We start from the raw sequence: 17,422 nt of genomic DNA on the forward strand, positions 1-17,422 counted from the left end.
AGACAGCATTCTAGAAAGTGCTTGCCACAGAAGCAGACCAAATTGCTACGACTTTGAAAGTCACTAAGCTTTGTCTGGGTGCTCACTCCTCTTTGGTAGGATGGGGGAGAGAATCAGAAGAGTAAAAGTGAGAAAACTCATGGGCCAAGATAAAGACAATTTAATGGATAAAGCTAAAACTGTGTATGCAAGCAAGGCAAAATAATTAATTTATTCACCAGTTCCCATGGCCAGGCAGGTGTTCAGCCATCCCCAGGAAAGCAGGTCTCCGGCACACGTAACAGTGCCTTGGGAAGACAAAACGCGCTATCTCTGAATGTCCCCCCACCTCCTCCTTCTTCCCCCAGCTTTATATGCTAAACATGACTCCATGAGCATCACTCCAGATGGAATGTCCCTTTGGAGTCAGCTGCCTTGGCTGTATCCCCTCCCAACTTCTTGTGCACCCCCAGCCCACTCACTGCCAGAAAAGGCTTTGACTCAGTGCAAGCTCTGCTCAGCAATAGCTAAAACATCCCTGAGTTATCAACCCTGTTTCCAACACAAATCCAAAACACAACCCTGTACTAGCTACTATGGAGAAAACTAACTCTATCCCAGCCAAACCCAGCACATTCTTCAGGCTCCTCTGCAACCAGGAGGTGCCCATAACTGCCCCCAAGAGAGCTGCCTCAGCCCAGTTGCCTGTGAGCCACATGGCCATCTCTGAGTCTGCAGCTCTGTGGGTGGACTGTCCCCCAGAGGAGCCTGCACTACTCACATGGCCAGCAGCAGAGAGAAGCCCATGGAACCCTCCCTGAAAGGAGTACAGGTGTTCCCTGGAACTGTAAGGGAAGGACAGACAGAAGGGGAAGCTAGGAAGGGATAAGTACTGTTGCTCCTAACACAGAGAACTGCCCCCTGTGCAATGAAATATTTAACATAGCTTAACCAAAATCATGACCTACCTCTAATATTTGTGGTGTTAAATTTAACACACGCCTAGTTCTCCTCTAAGAAGCGACAGAAGAAAAAGGGGCAGGAAAAGATGTGGTTTTAAGCTGTAAGGCACTGTGCTTTACCCTGCTTGCCATTGACAGGGCCCTCCTCCTTGTCGCTCGCCAGCTCATTCCTCTGCTCCAAAATGTGTTCTAGGGCGGCCTGCAGCTTGCGGGGCAGGATGGAGTCCTCATCTTCCATCTGTAAGACAGAGCCACCTCCTCAGGGACTGGGGCTGGCACATAAACAGCTCCTACCCTGCCCCCAGGGCAGGGGGAGCACTAAAAATGAACCCTGAGGAGAGGGAAAAGGAGTAATATGCTTGGCATGTTCCCAGCACCTCCCAGCGCAGTACTATCAAGAAGCACAAGAGGAAGGAGAAAGGGGGTATCTTTTCCTAAATATTCCCCTATTCTGGAGGAATTTCAGGTGTCTGACCTGAGACACCCATTGCTGCACCATCTGCCTGTGAGCACTCACCCCACCACAAAGAGGACATATCTGAACAATGCTGGTGTGTGGCCAGGTGAGCAGAGCCCCCTGCTCGGCTCTGCTCAGGCACCAATCATCTTATGGAGGCATAATGAATTCCCAGAGAGCCAAGGAACTGCCAGTGACTGTGCATGAACTCCTACCAGCCCTGGCTGAGACAGCATGATTTAGCTTAAACCTCCAAAAGAGAGGTGCAAGGTAAAGCACATCCCTGCAGCTGAGGCAGCTGGCAAGCAAGAACTGTGACAAAAGGGTGGCCTTCACCCACATGCTGCTCTCTGCAGCAGGAGGAGCACTCATCCCATCCTACCCATGGGAGCTGAGGCACAGCAGACACTGATTCTGCCAGCACTGCTCAGCGATCTGCCAAGAAGCTCTGGGAAAAAATAGCTTCCTGGCCAGGAGTATATTTGCTCATTTGTACTCTTCCCCTTCCACCTCCTCTTCCCGCTCCTCCTCTCCACAACAAAGGGAAGTAAAAATCAGCAGGCAATCTCACTGCCAGAGCAACATACAGGCTGCCATGTACCACCTTATGATCCATCCAGTGCAAGACCAGAGTGAGGAACCACAAGCTCCTTGGGCAGAAAGGATTTCAAGAAATCATCCAGGCTCCTTTCCCATGCCAGGCAGAGTATGTGATAGGAGATGGACTGACAGACACAGGTTGGAAGAGCCCATGCTGCTCCCCAGCAGACAGTGCTGAGCCAAGGCTTTCCAGCTGTGCCCTCCACCTTACAGGAGACACTTAAAGAACTACAGTGCTCAACTGTCACTATTTCTCCTCTTTGAAAAAGCCCTAGAGACAGAGATAATTCACAATGATTCAGTCCTCAACAGCTGTGGTTTGGGATGCTGATATTACATATATACACAGCAACCCCTCTTAACACTGCCAACCACAAATCCTGCCTCGGTGGGATTTTTTCTCCCTGAGTGGGGAGAAAGCAATCCATCCAGAAGGGCAAACACAGGTCAGCAAACACAGATGGAGGTAAGGTATGATGGAAAAAGAGGAGAGAAGGTGAAGGATACGAAATAGCTCTGCTCACCTGTCTCAGAAACCGGTTATTTACCAGGTCAACAACAAGGACCTAAGAACAAAAGAGGAAGAATAAAAGGGGGAAGTAATTATTTCTATCATCAAGAGTTTATCTTAATCTGTAACTGCTCTAGAGGAAAGGCTTTAGCCCTGCCCCTGCTCCTCCTACCCACCATCACAGCTGGAGGAGGCACCCGGGGTGAGCCAGGAGCGGAGCCCTTGTTGCGGCTTTCTGATGACATTGCTGCAAACTGCAGAGCAGCTTGGACAGCAGGAGGCTGTGATCCAAACCCTGGCCCAGCACTCTTTATCACCACATCAGATACTTCTTTATCTTTCCAGAACTTTATCTTTTCTCCCCGTGTGCTGCACTGCTGTCTCCTGGTTGTGCAGGGAGGGAAATGCCTCACCGACCATGTTCAGCCTTGCTGCATTCACTCTTGTGCACCACAAATCCAATTCTTAATTATTTATTGCTTGCATTAGGTACCTGTGTTAACCAGAAGGACAGCTATCCTGGCCAGTCTACCGCAATCACAGTTCAAGCCTGGCAGACTTTGCACATAGCCCATGGACAGCACTATGCAGAAACCAATAGAAACTTTACTAAAGTCACCTCCTAACCACAGCAGCCCCACGGTGGGAGATCCCAGCCCCCCGCCTTCCCAAGCTGTGGACAAGGCAGAGCACAGACCTTTGCTTCCCCAGGGGACCGTCCACTTCCTCCCTCCCCCCATGCTCACAGCAGCCAGAAAACGAGAGCTCGGCTCCCTCCTGCTGCCAGCTGCCAAGGCAGGCTCTCCCAGCCTTTCTGGGGCAGAGGACAACTCAGCCCACTGGAAGCAACCAGTAAGGCCACAGTGTGGATGCATGGCTCACCTCCTCCACGGGCAGCTCCTTCAGGCGGGGCAGGGAGCTGGAGAGCAGGCCGATGAGGAAGGGGGTGGGTGAGCACACGATGTCGATCATGGAAGGCGGCAGCACAGGGATGTAGGTGTGCTGCCAGGTGAAGGGGTACAGTAGGGCCACCGTGGCGTGGCAACACTTGGAGAGTGTGCTGGAAGGTAAAACACAATCAAGGACATTGGCTGGTCAGTCAGGGAATGAGTGGTGCTTCCTAGAAATCAGGGCTCTTTCAACTGTTCCCTGATTGATCTCTCAAATTACTAGGGCCTTTCCCAGATTTCTGACCCCATTTTTCAGCTTCAAAAGCAATGACTTCCAAAAGATGATCTCAGCCCACACATATGTGACAAGAGATGGGTCCCACTGAATCAGAGATCTGCTACTCCAGTGCCCTGATGCAAAATATCAGACAGACATGGCATCTTTTATGCCACTGCCTTTCCTTAGAGAAAGGATACCTCTGTGGCTGTTCCCATGGGAAAGCCACAGCTCTGAATGCACAGGGGCTACACTGCCCAGCACAGACAGCACACAGCTGTAGGGGGCAGAAGGCAGCTCCACCACCACCACAGCAACCATCTGCTGGGCTGTGCTGGCCCACTTACCTGCTGGCTGTACTCTTGGTCAGACCAGTGCAGCTGGACAACCTGCTGGGACCCCCTGACAAAGCACCAAGGTCCTCAGGTGTTCCTGCAGGTCATTCCAGCCTTGGCCCACTCCTGCTCCTTGACTGGCTACCTGTGCAGCACATATGCCTTGCCTTTGGGCAACGCTTAGCAGGAGCAATGGCATGCCAAAGTATGCTCTTCTATTGGTCCCAATCATATGCCAGAGCATGAGGGAAGGAGGAAGGCAGTAGTCTCCAGCCAAGGCTATCCAGGCACTCTGCAGCCTGTGGAACCTGCCAAGGCTACCCAGAACCTTGAGAGAGTGAAATCTCATAAGGGGAGCACACAGCCAGCCCACGGCTCATGGCACTGCAGCCTTCCTTCTTGCCCCTTCAAATGCCACCAGCAGCCTGGCTGTGCCTTTGCTGACAAGAGGGACTGTCTGGAAACCCCATCAGCTCTCTGGCAGGAGACGGGCAAGGTCTCCAGTCAGACACAGCAGAGCTCACCACAGGGCACCAGTTACTCATCTCTTCTGGGTCTGTAAGCATTTTTATGCATCAAGAGAGGGAGAAGGCTTGCTGCTATAAATCCTGCATGCAATGTCACTTCGTTTTATTCACATCCAGGTCTGAACAGGCTGGAGGAGGGGAGGGAGACTGGTGCAGCCAGGAGGAGTCACGTTGATGAGGAAGGACGCCCAGCTGGCTTCTGTTAGACTCCATGGGAGAATTTACATCCAGCAACCTGGATCTGGCAGCTTATTGCTGACTTGAGAAGGAAAGGGTTTGATGGGTGTGGACTTGAGCTTGCTCTGACAAATGAAGCCTGTTTTCCCTCCCCACCTCACTCCAGCCAAGTTTGGTGGATGTGCATCCCTGTGGTGTATTGCTAAAGCACACTGAGCAGAGTGGTGTGGCTGAGGGACACCTGGCTGGCTTTCATCAGGTAAGCTCAGTTTAGCAGAACACAATTGTAGTTGCCAGGACATCACTGTGACAGTATGAAGCAATCAGGCAGCAAACATAAATAAACACATGACACTTTTTGGAGACAGGGAGATCCCAAGGGGGAGGCTGGAATCTGCTTAAAGTGAGAATTTTATCTAGGACTGCGACAGGTAGGGAACTGGCATCCGGGAAAGACAGCTGGGATGTGTGCACTGAGAAAGTCTCTTCGCAAAACAGAGACAATTTCCTCTCCCTGTGCTCCCAAAGGCTTGTCTTTTGTTAAGGGGATTCTCTATAAAAACAGAGGAAGACCTTTCAAAGGCTGGGTCATGGACACGTAGCTTTAAGCCTTTACATGGGGAAAAAAACCCTCTCAGTTCCCCATCCTTGTTTAGGAAGGTCTGAGAGTATCCCCCTCCCTTCTCTGCATTCATTCCTGCAGGCTGCCTCTGTGTCACTGCTCTCAAGCTGTGCCTGCCCTCATCAGCAAGCCCTCATGAGCAAGCCCACGTGCAAGGTAGATAAAGAATCTGAGAGAAGCAAAATGAAAATAATAAGAAAACACAGAGCTAGTAAGAAACAGAAACATTTACAAAAAACAAACACAAAAAACTCACGAGAGAGAATGTGGGAATAATATCAGAGTGGCTGATTTTTTTGTATCTTTCATACAAGCTAATCTTGAAAGAAACCACAACAAAAGTGAATGTGCTATCTTAGAAGTGCACTCCAAGTTAATGAGATCCCTTAAAAACCATCTCCTTCAAGGCTGCACTATTCATATACTAACACATTTCAGGTCATGTTAGCAAATATAAAATCAGGGGTTTCTCTTCCCCTCTATTACTGCAGAACGTATTTTCCACTCCTCAATTGCTGACTGGTAATAGCTCCAGTAACAGCAGCAGCAGCACAGTGAAAGCTTTCATCACTTATGCACAGCAGTGTGGCATTACCACCACTCACCATTCCTCTTCTTTGAGGAGGGGTTGAATGTGGAAGTGTAAGAAGTTTTATCGTTGTCACAAATCCTCGATTTTGAAGGTGTATCCTTTTTATTCTAAATTTCCTTTCCTTTTTCCTAATTTTCCCGACTAAAAGTGGGAACTGACTTTATAGACAGCATTTGAAAAACAGTGGAAAACATCTCTGATTCCAGGTAGCTCCACAGAGGAACAGCGAGCAGCTGAAGTACATGGTTATTTATGGTATGGTGATGTATTATGGCATGCTGTCTCCTGCTATATTTATGGTGGGTTGTTCTTCCCTCAGCGCAGCTCTCAAGTCCCAGTGAGTACACATGGTACGTGAGAGATTGAGTGGGAGGAAAGATGGCTGAGGTCCAGTTAGTGGAAGTCAAAGGCAGAGCTGTGTAAGTCTGAAATTGTACACACCAGGCAGTGGGAAGTAAAGACAACTTCCCCTTCCACCCTTCCATCTCTGAATGACTCATCGCCTCTAGGATGAGACCTAGTGATCTCTGCTCTGAAACATTTCTCACTGTGGAAGACATTTTCAGAGAACAATACTGATAGGGTTGAGGTCTGTGAGGCTCCTTTGAAGGCAGTTCAGAGATGGACACAGAGGAGGTAACACTGAGGTATCTCTTCCACGATGTGATTCAGTCAGACTTGCTCTGCAGATAGTCTCAGGGAGCTGCAGGTTGCCAGGAGCCCAGGAGAACCTTGGTCTTCTGGAATGACTCAAGCCTAAGCTATCTCTTTCTCTTGCATATGGCACTGCAACAAGCACTAAGAGACTGCTGATTCACACCATGGCTGCTGAGTCTTGCAAAAGAACCAGTGTGATAAATTCCTTTAATGCCAGCTGTGTGACTGTGCTCTTCAGCCAGCAGTAATGGGATTGCAGTGTGCTCTGGGGAGTGCCATGCACCACCCTCAGGCCACACGAGTTCAGGACCAGATGTTCAAATGGGACACAGACACCACTTTTTAAGACTTTCGGTCTCAACAGTGATCTTAAAAATACTGCAGGTCTTTGAAGTACACTTTCAAGATCCTGAGCACACTTTCATGGGTTCATTCAGCCTTCTGCAGGGAACATGGTTGAGCTGCATGTCTGATGTTGCTTGCAGTTGAGACAGAGATGTCACTAGTACAGAGGCTAAAAAGAGCTGAAGTATGCAAAGAACCCTCAGATCCCTCCCTAAAGGGCTGATTTCGACTGACACGCAGATCTCTCTGGCTGAGCACTCCTTTGGTCAGAACAATGACAGCACAGCAGTCTGTGACATTTGTTTGCTCTAACAATAAGCCTTCCTACCACACAGCATCCCATCACAAACCTACCACAGAGCATCCTATGAAGCTGCTGTTTCTTGATAGCCACCTTAAACACAGGTGGCCAATACAGAATCTGAACACAACAGCTGCAACTACATAGAAACCCTTCTTTCTCTTCTGGGAAAAGTTGCTCCAAGACTTGCTAGACTTGCTCTAAAAGACACCTTGACAAGTTGCAACAGCTTCTAAGGAAGGACAATGTCTGTTCAGTTTGGTTGCTTTCCTCCCAAACCTCAGACTGACTACAAGGTTTCCAGTTTTCCACTCCAAAGGCAAGCACCTACAGTAAAAAGTCTCCAAAGCTGAATCCCTCTCTGGGTTTAGGATACTTCATGATTTCTGAAAAACACCACTGAATCAAACAGCCTTGTGTGGTTTAATGCCAAGAAGCCCTGTGGTCCCTGCACTAACCAAACTGCTCAAAATATGCTGGCATTTGGCAATTTAAGATGGTTTGAATAGGTCTTTTCTCTTTATTTTTTTTTTTAATAAGCTCTGCTACAGTAGTACTCATTCTACAAACACCTTCGGATTTCTGACACTGTGTCACATCTGGATTTACTTATGATGGATTACAGATCTGGTTTACAACATTTAACAGGCGTAGGAGCTTCCAAGCATTGTCCCATGACTTCGTGCAGCATTGCTGCAAATGCCACCAGGAGGGTGCCAAGTTCCACCAGCTGTGGGGACCCTCATTGGCTCCCACCAACGTGGCAGGTTCGTGCAGGTGAAGAAGCGAGTGTTAAAATGATCTGAAGAAACAATGCCATTATCTAACATCAAAACTTAATCCTTGGGTTTCTTCTTCTCCCTAATCATAGTACAAAAAGGAGAAATGTGCGAGGCTGAGATTCGCAGTCCCAGATTTGTTTTTGCAGCACGTGGAAAAGGGTTCTTCTTGTTGATTAATTACCTTTTGCTGGGGATGACCACATTTAAAGTGTCTACTCTAATTCTTTCAGATCTGCCTTTGATAACAATGACCACTTTGTGTTGTTGACACAGCTGTGGTTTCTGGCAGAGACAGAGTTGGTCAGATCCACAACGGGCTTTTGAGATCTGGAAAAAGGAGGCATTGATTTTAAGGCCGTGCAAGTTTTTCTGTTTTAAAAAGCCTTGTGAATCTCACAGATCTCCTACTCAGGCCAGTAAAAACTGCCCAGCTCTAGGTACGTTGTGACATCAGGACACTTTTGGTTGGAAGATGCTTTCTAAAAGGTTGGCCTACAGTGCCTGGAACTGCATGCCAGGCAGCATCCCTTGGAAACAAAAGCAGCTCTCGTGTTGCAGCATCCAACCCGTGCCAGGGCCTCAACTGCCCCAGGACTAAAGTTTACAGTGCAGGAGTGAACAAAAGCTAGGGAAGACTCCACAGACCAACACAGTTTTCACAAAGTCATTCTCCTGGGTTGCAAGGCTATGTATACTCCAGTTTCCGTAACAACAGAGGAGAGACACCCCCACACTCAAAAACTAATAAACCAAATTCTTTCCTTTTCCGCTGCCAAGCTGTGGATTGACAGGTCTTTAAACACTCTGTGCTCATTCTAAAGATGGAAAAGACAACGTATTTCACTTGCTGTACACTTGTTAGATGCATTTTTTGGCTCAGCTTGAAAACATTTCACAGTTCACGCAGTATTTGGCAAGCGACCTTTCAGCTTTCTTTTCCCACAGACTGATTTTACAGCAATTAAAAGATGTAAATAAATTTCATACATCATTTCTGTGTCACTCATACCCAGACACACCTTTACAAACACAGACAGATAGTTATTGATAGTGCCCATATGAAGAACTGCAAAGATAAATGATAAATGTAATTTATTGCCCATCTTTCACCATGTCACCTGCACTCTTCCCGTTAATCCATCTCAGCTGGATTATTTCTAGCATTCCTAACCTCTGAGAAGTTTCCAACAGCTGCTTTTATCGTTTTTTCCTTCTCTTAAGCTATTTCTAAAAAAGCATTTCTTTTTTTCCTCTGAAACTGGCATTTTCACTCCTAAAGTAAATACTACTTAATATTCATTGAGTTCAATGTGTTCCTGTCCCAGGAAAAGTATCATTTTGACAGAAGATCCTGTATCTACAATATCATCAGCTTTCAAAACATGAACTGTCCACCAACTGTTGATCTTAGCCAAGGCTCACCAATCCAGTCCACTCAAGTCACTGAACTGGACTAAAACACAATAGTTTATTTAATTTTGAGGCTTATTTTCTTGTTTTCTGCTTTTCACACCTTTACAGTCCTTTAGGATAATTTCCAAGCTTTTGCTCCACAAAAATGAGCCAGAGAAACTTCATATTTTTTATAGGAAAAGAAAAAGATGCTCCTGAAATTGCTCAGAGCAAGGTCTTCTCAGAAACATCAAATATTAAAAGTGTCATAGAGAGCTGGCAAATCTATGGTAAATATTTGAATCTGAGCCCTGTGGTCTAACAGACCCTCGAGCTTTTAAACACAACAATTCCTTTTTTTCATAGAAGAAAAAGCTGTTTATGGTATTATTAGAGATTTTAGAAACTATGATTCTATAGCTCTCTCCCACTCTCTTTTACAGGCCTGTGCAGGTGGACTCATTGTTAAGGACCCTGGATATACTGACAAAGATACAGGGGTGGGAAAAAAACCCATCAAAATGCTTTCAATTAGAGATATTCTGTAACACACCCCATGTGTGTTACATACGTGGTGTTGTGCTATCATATAAAGATGTGATAGGAAAAGATCTGGTAAATAAGGGTTCATTCTAAACTGATGCCTTAAAAAAAACCCCAGAAGTTCCCTACTGTTTACTTATACCACCCAGCCCTCATGTTGAGATTACAATGTCATCTATGTCCTTAACAAATTTTCTCAGAATGTAAAATTTTTCCTACAGAAGAGGAGAAAAATATTTGAAAGCCTGTGATCATAAACTCTCACATAAATCATATATGTTACATGGAAATACAGCGTTTGTATGAATTCTCTCATTTTCAATGCAAGTCTGAATGCTCTGCATGAAATGTGTGGCTTAAGCATCCAGAATACTAAGCCTCTATGCATATAGTGTATCAGTGATTCTAAAGAAGCAAATCTTCCCCTTTCTGACCCAAGGCAGCTGCCAAAACCTGCAAGTAGCCAGTGCTCTCTAGATGCTACAGCTTCCCTCTCCCCAGCTTTCCTATTCCTGCGATGTGACTGCCTGAGCTCTGCATACAGAGAGCCCTGGATCTGTGCAGAATGAATTTTTCCCCTTCACCTTCTTGTAGAAGGGGCCTCTCCATTCTTTGCCCCAGTGCTCAGTCCCAGAGCTGCAGGCTGCTGCCTGGAAGTTGTGAAAACAGACAGCTTAGGGGCATTGTACACTCCTGAAACCTGAGCGTGCTCTTAAGTGTCATTACTCATCCAGGCAGCTTTTCTTTCCCCAGCCTTGGCGAGCTTTCCTCCCTGAATCCTCAAGTGCTTCAAGGGTTGGAGAGCTGCCAGCCACCAGCTGCACAAGATCTTAAAGAAACCTGGACCCATTTTCATAATTTAGGAGAGCAAACAAATAAATTTTTAAAAAATCAAATTGAGCGGATTCAAAACAGAAGGGGGAAATCCTCTGCCTCACTTCCCCTCATCGCATCCTTTGCTTTCATCCCCCATAAGAAAAACATCTTTGGAAACCAATATTAAAATACAAGCTGAAAATTTAAGAAGATTTTGTGACATCGGGGAGCAACTCAGAAGGGACAGTCATCTCTGCCCAAGGCTTGATCCCTGGAAATCCCAGCAACAGCTCAGCAGGGAACACTGCAGCATCATGGAGCAAAAGGAGGGATTTTGCTTCCTTAGCACTGGGATCTGCTCTGAAACTGTCTGGAGAAAGTGGAATTTGGTTCTCCTTGGGAATGAGAAGCAGCACACATTTTGCAAACTGCAAAAATGAAATTATAGTTCATGGCCTAAGTTCCCCATTCCTAGGAAGAACAGCCCTACTCACATCATGACCAAGTTGGAAAAGAGCAGAGAGGAAAAAGAACAAAGCAGAGAGATCAGTTACTGACTGCAGTCTTCCCAGCCTCCCTTCCTTGGCAGCATTTTCTTTAAGGAAATGCAAGAGGGTACCTGAGCTTGTCTGCGATAAAGATCACCCTCCTTTCCAGCAGCAGGGAGGCAAAGACTCTGCTCAGATGCCGCACGCTGAGGGATGTGAACAAGGACTCAAAATCAACGTGCTCAAGCCTGGAGTCAAGAGGCCGCCGAAGCTCAATGACCTGTTGGGGACAAAAAGACCACAAGTGAGCTTTTCCTGCCCACCCAGACTTGGCAAGCAAGGAGCCAACAGGTATTTTCACAGCAAACAGGCCTCACTGCCTGTGCTGGCAAACACCACACAGTGTTAAGTCCTCAAACACAGTCTGTCCAAAGACCTCCCATAAATCCTTCTTCCAGATGAAGACAACCCAGAGTCCACTCCAACAGGCACAGCACGAGATCAACCACAAGTTCTCCCTACTGGACTGAAGACAAGGAGCTCTTCATAAGGAGGAAAACTAGTTTGTGTCCAGCTAGGAGCGGCTTTCAGCCTTTCTGGCATTCAAGCAGCAGAATATCATGGAGCCTTTCAAATCTACAGTCTGATTTTACAGTTACAATTCTTTTTTTTTTTTTTTACTGCAAGAATCTGGATGCTTAACCTACTGACTATAAATTTTTTATATCAGTTACAGAAAAGAGCAGCCTGTGGGTATTTTTCTTTGTTCATATCTACTTAAATAATGCCTGTCACAGCACCTTAGCACTTCATACTCCTTATCTTACACAGATGCTTATCTAAATTGTTTTTGAAAGCCTCCAACACCACACATTTCATAAATCCCACAAGAAAATTACTCTAGTTCTGAACTACCCTCACCAACACCAAACCTGCAGCTGAAACATGTCAGCATCAAATTAGTTCAATTACTTGTTGTCACTCAGAACAATTGGTCACCTTCCTCTCTGTTGAAAGGTTATCACATGTCCTTTGTCCTTTGTTTTCTATATTAAGCAAACAATTTTCTCAAGCTTTGCCTGTATTTTCTAGAACACTTAGTAAGCAGAACCACTCTTCTGGGGCTTTTTTCTAGTGGTTGCATTTTCTGGAAAATGGTACTCTGAATAAATTTTCACTGATGCTGGAAAGCAGAAAAATTGCTTTTATTTATTACTGCTTTCATTTATTATTCATCACTTGAAATTGCTTTCACAATGAAGGAGTTTGTCTAAATAATGCCACACTGTTACTTTTGCTCACTTTATGGCCCACTATACCACCAGATCCTTCTCTGAAGTACTGCTGTTCACTCAGTTACTATCCTGTCGTGTTAGACTACTCCTTTCTTCCTTCCAGCTTTTGTGCTTCACCATATTGAAGTTCACACCAAATCTTCAATCTACAGAATCACAGAATCATTTAGGTTGGAAAACACCTCTAAGATCAGTGAGTCCAATCTTTCACTGATCACCACCTTGTCAACTAGACCACGGCACTAAGTGCTACATCCAGGCATTTCTTGAACACTTGAACATGTTTCTGGAATTTAGGAGAGGTCACTTTGAATTTTAATCCCTTATTCTCCAGTGTGCCTGCAACCCACCCCAATACTGTATTGTGTAAATGTGGAGTTGATTCCATCAACCAGATTATTAATGAAACATCAAGGATCCTAAACACAAAGCAGCCAAAACATTCTCACAGCCTGACAGCACACCACTGGGACTCTGCTCCTCGAATGCACATTTTTAACCAGCTGTGCATGGGCTGTGCAGTAATTTCATTTAGTTGGGACTGTTTTCAGTTGGGTTGAGGAGAATGCCCTCATGTAGTGCTGTGCTGAAAGCCCTCAAACACAATCTTTATCAACTTGCTCACTTTCCTCCCTCTCACATTTAAGGCATACACACCCAAAACAAAGTGTGTCCAAAACTACATTCAATTTGTCTCCCCCCATCCTCCCACAGTCCTTCAGTGCTATGCACAAAATCCCTCCCACTGTCCTCATGCCATATTGTGTGACATACAACCTCCATGCTCTGAAAACATCATTTTGAAAGGCTGCAGCATTAGTCTGGTGTGGTTTCAGGTAGTTTTTGACCAGAACTCCACAACCTATTCCATATGAACAGGTGTTCTGTATTAAGGATGCTGGAGCGCATGCTATGAACCTCTCATGGTCCCAACTTCCAGTCACCAGTCCTTTGCTATTTGCTGGCCTGTTTCCCTCTCTCTAGGATGGGGTCTTTACCTCTGTTCCTGAGCCTGGCAAGAAGTTCTTGACTGTAATTGTCCGGCCCAAAGCTGGGAATGGTGCCTCCATGACACTCCTCATGAGAGGCTGCACCAGGGCTGGGGAAATGCCCCGTCTCTTCTCAACCTCATCCAAGATCTGAAATAAAGGCATGAAGACACAAAAACATGTAAATCAGGAAGAGGGAGGTAACACCAGGAATGAAGTGTACTGGCATCTATGTTCTCTCTCTAATCCAGCATCGTCGTGGAGCCTTGAATCATAAGGAAGAAGGTAAAAGGTACAACTGAAGACCCTTAACTTCCTTTAGCAAGAGAAATGCAGCTCCAGTGAGGTCACTGGAAAGCTTACAAACTGTGAACTCCCCACCACACTCAGTCAGGACTCCACCTTTTAATCTCTCTTGCATTCTGGTAGTTCTGCTAAAGGAAGAAGGCAAGAGCTAACAATCTAGTCTTCCTATTAACTGCGTTTTTCCTAGGTTCTGGAATTAGCACGTGTTTGCCTCGCTAGCAGCATTTCAGGCCTTTTCTTCAGCCATCAGCTTCCCCACTCTTCTGACATCAGCTTCACTTTTAGGTCCCTCTTGACATACAGCACAAATTCCCCCTCTCTCTCCCCACTCACCTTAGAGAAGAGGTTGAAGCATCCAAGGCGACTCACAATGCAGTAAACTTCTGGGAGACGCTTCCCTTTCCCACTGGGCTTTCAAGACAAACACAAACACACACACACAGAAGAAAAACCACCAAGAAAATGTCAGAGTAATAACTACTGCAAAGATAGAGTGACCAGTCTCTTAGTTCTGCATCTCACTGGCTGGCTCAGAAAGTGGCAGACATGTGACAGTATGGTGATGATGGCAACCTGGCTCAAACCCTGGTACGCTGGAAACGGCATGGAGAAATGGGCACAACCACAGTATGGTCCCAACCTGCCTAAATTCAATGACAAAGGCAGGGTAGACTGCTCTACAGAAACAACTCTGAGCCTATGGGACCAGCACAGGGTTAGACAACTGTCCAATAGCTATCCAGACCTAAGGGATACAAAGCCTGTCTTCAGCTTAGTGGTGAAACAACAACCCACGGTCATAATGTTAAGTGCTGGTGTAAGAAAAATGCAAGAGAGGCACTTTGGCACTGAACAGAAGAGAGCAAAGCTGCTCTGCTGCTGCTCTTTCTTTCCACACTGAAAGAGAAGAGCAGCAGCTTTCCACTTTCCAAAATAGATGCCAGTAACATCAACCCCACAGAAGGCTGCATCTCTAGGAAAAGATAAAAACCCAGGGATAATTACCAGCAGCCTCCTACAGTATCCAAATCGCCTGCTTCCATCTTCTCCCGTCAGGACAAATGAGAATGTTTCACTGCAGAAAAAGAAATCATAATGACAAGATACCCATTACTGACATACAAACCCAATAAACCCAAAATATTCCTGCATTTCCAATACACCCCTCTCAGGGCTCTGCCCAATTTTCTACTGTAACAGCTCTTGTACTTAAGTAGGTCGATAGATAAATCCGTTTCTCCTGAATCAGGATGTAAAGTACAGTACCTACCTGGCAAACTGATGGATGGGGGCCCAGTCCTTTGCATCAGGGAAGCAAAACTGGGGAATAGCTTTCAACTGATCTTCTGCCTCACGCATGAATTTGAACGAGCGCTCAAGCTAGCAGAACAGAGAGAAGGAATGTTTCCAATTAGTCATGTGGGGATGGAATGACTTCAAATATTTCTCCTGTGACAAATGAAGAGGTGATGACAGAAGCTAAGCTTCTGCCTGGAAGATATTAAAATTTCTGTGATTCTGGCTCACCTAATCTTTAGATATCTTAAGGTACCTCTGTGCCCCCAATTCCACCAAGCCCCGCATCTGCAGCACCTGCCCCTGCTATATTGTGCCTCTAATCTGTGACACAACTTCCAGCAAGTGGAGAGAGAACTGAAGTCTGAGGGGAGCTCTGGTTACATCCCATTTACAAATACGCTGTCACACTGGCTCTGTGTTTCTCCCACTCCTCGTTCCCTATACTGAGACAGCCTATTGACAAAAGCTGTGCCTTCCCTTTAAGAACACGTGTCTTCTCCCAACCATCAGTTTTCTTTAAAAAGAAAAGGGGGAGAAAGGGAATAGCTACATAAAAGTCATAGCCAAGGGCAGGAAAAGATCTAAATCAGCTGCTCTTTCATCAGTGAGGGATATTATGACAATTCTATGGTGGTGACTGCAGCTCCTCTATCTTCAGCCTCACTGAACACTGACAGAGCAGAGGGGTTACTGATATAACATGTAGTCAACAGGGAAGCTGCAGCTTCTCCAGCTGTGCAAGTGCATCAGGCAATCCAAGACACATCAGCCAGACCCTCCCGACAGGCAGCGCACCTTCAGTGGGAACTGCTGGGTAACCTCAGGGACATAGGCAGCCCCAGCCTGCTTCTTGTGCAGCGACACCACGACGAAGTACTCGAACAGCTGCCTCTCTTGATACTCAATCAAGTCCCGTTCCAAGGTTTGGTACCGCGGGGTTTGCTTCAGGCGAGACTTCACATGCACCAGGCGCTGGCTGTGAGCTACAAAAAATAAAGATTAGACACTGTGACTTTGTCTGGCTCTTTGCACAGAGCATCAACTGAGACTGAGGGATAAACTTGAAATCACCTCACTGCATTTGCTTTGTCAATGGCTGAGTAAGATGTGGGAACCATTTGGAAGATGCACTACAAATATCATCAGAGATGGGCCATAATCTTGTGCCATCCCCCTGAAGAGCTTTGGCAGCAGAAGGATTTCATGGATAGCTTTTACAGCTGAAGACAACCCAAACTGATATCCATATGGGACATGATGTAACAGATAAAGTGTGGTCATTCATCCTAGCACTCATTTACGCAGTTTTTAAAGCCAGCACAGTTAGGTGATTGATCACCTTTGTTCAGAGGAGGCTGTGGGTAGCAATCCCCACAGTTTTACAAGAACAGCACTTGGGTCAGGCTAGAGCTCTGCTGCCTGAGTAATGCTGGGAACTCCCAGATTCAATACACCAGATGGGCTGTAGGTTGACAACAAAAGAACATGAAGAGAGGTGCAAATGAAAAATGCTGGCTCATGCCAGTTCTTCCTGTGCCTAAAACTAATCTCTCAGGGCCATGCTTCTACAAGTTCACCCAAGACAAAGGGAAAACAAGAAAAACTGCTAAGCAAGCTGTAACTGCAACACACACATGAGCCATGGGACAATAAACATTCCAGCATGGAAAGTAATGAAAAGCTGCCTGCTGAGAAGAGACCAGATGAGATTCCCTGAGACCATCCCCCTGCTTTGTTTTACAGTTGCATCCCAAATTAAATCTCCATGATGTCTCCCTTACCCCTACTACAAAAGAAAGAAAGAATTAACTACAAGCACAGACTACAGCACACTCTCACAACTTTGCTTTTTGTGAAGGCAGGTGGCAATGCAACATTTTGACAGCAAGAACAACCACAGGGATACTGCAGGGACTCCAAAGACATAAGATGTCTGCTTGGGAGACAGGGCTTCCTGAGAGATAGTATATAGATAAAGTATATAGACACTTGATCTTTTGTCTGGTAAAGTGCCACTTGTGGACTATTCCAGACTATTCCAGACAGTACAATTTAAAGCAATCTTGAGGTGCCTCTTAAATCAGAAAATGTAACAAACCCTGGACAGTTAAAGCCTTGGAAAGATGGCTTAGACTCCTTTCTCTTGTCACCTATTATGTTATTTGCTCTAAGGCTGCAAATCTTCAAAAGTTTTCAGAAGTGGTTTCTGTTTCACCAGGGACTTCAAAAGGAGCAGTGTCACAGCAATGCTGAGTGTTTCTGAAAAGCTTGCTCAAGATC

At 45.9% G+C, this 17,422-nt stretch overlaps 1 protein-coding gene across 2 annotated transcripts in view; it reads right to left on the bottom strand.

Annotated features, from left to right (window-relative positions):
* DENND2A (DENN domain containing 2A) overlaps window positions 1-17,422 on the bottom strand; it is a 57,486-nt gene that overhangs the window by 3,032 nt on the left and 37,032 nt on the right. For both annotated transcript variants that reach the window (XM_017804909.1, XM_017804910.1), the window contains exons 9-17: window positions 15,938-16,125; window positions 15,114-15,223; window positions 14,849-14,918; window positions 14,177-14,254; window positions 13,547-13,687; window positions 11,385-11,533; window positions 3,392-3,569; window positions 2,523-2,564; window positions 1,062-1,179 (exon numbers count right to left, since the gene is read on the bottom strand). In XM_017804909.1, coding sequence (XP_017660398.1) covers window positions 1,062-1,179; window positions 2,523-2,564; window positions 3,392-3,569; window positions 11,385-11,533; window positions 13,547-13,687; window positions 14,177-14,254; window positions 14,849-14,918; window positions 15,114-15,223; window positions 15,938-16,125 — 1,074 coding nt within the window. The remainder of the gene's footprint in view (window positions 1-1,061; window positions 1,180-2,522; window positions 2,565-3,391; window positions 3,570-11,384; window positions 11,534-13,546; window positions 13,688-14,176; window positions 14,255-14,848; window positions 14,919-15,113; window positions 15,224-15,937; window positions 16,126-17,422) is intronic.

The sequence above is a fragment of the Lepidothrix coronata genome, unplaced genomic scaffold (assembly GCF_001604755.1).
Source record: "Lepidothrix coronata isolate B3197 unplaced genomic scaffold, Lepidothrix_coronata-1.0 Scaffold10, whole genome shotgun sequence".
NCBI lineage: Eukaryota > Metazoa > Chordata > Aves > Passeriformes > Pipridae > Lepidothrix > Lepidothrix coronata.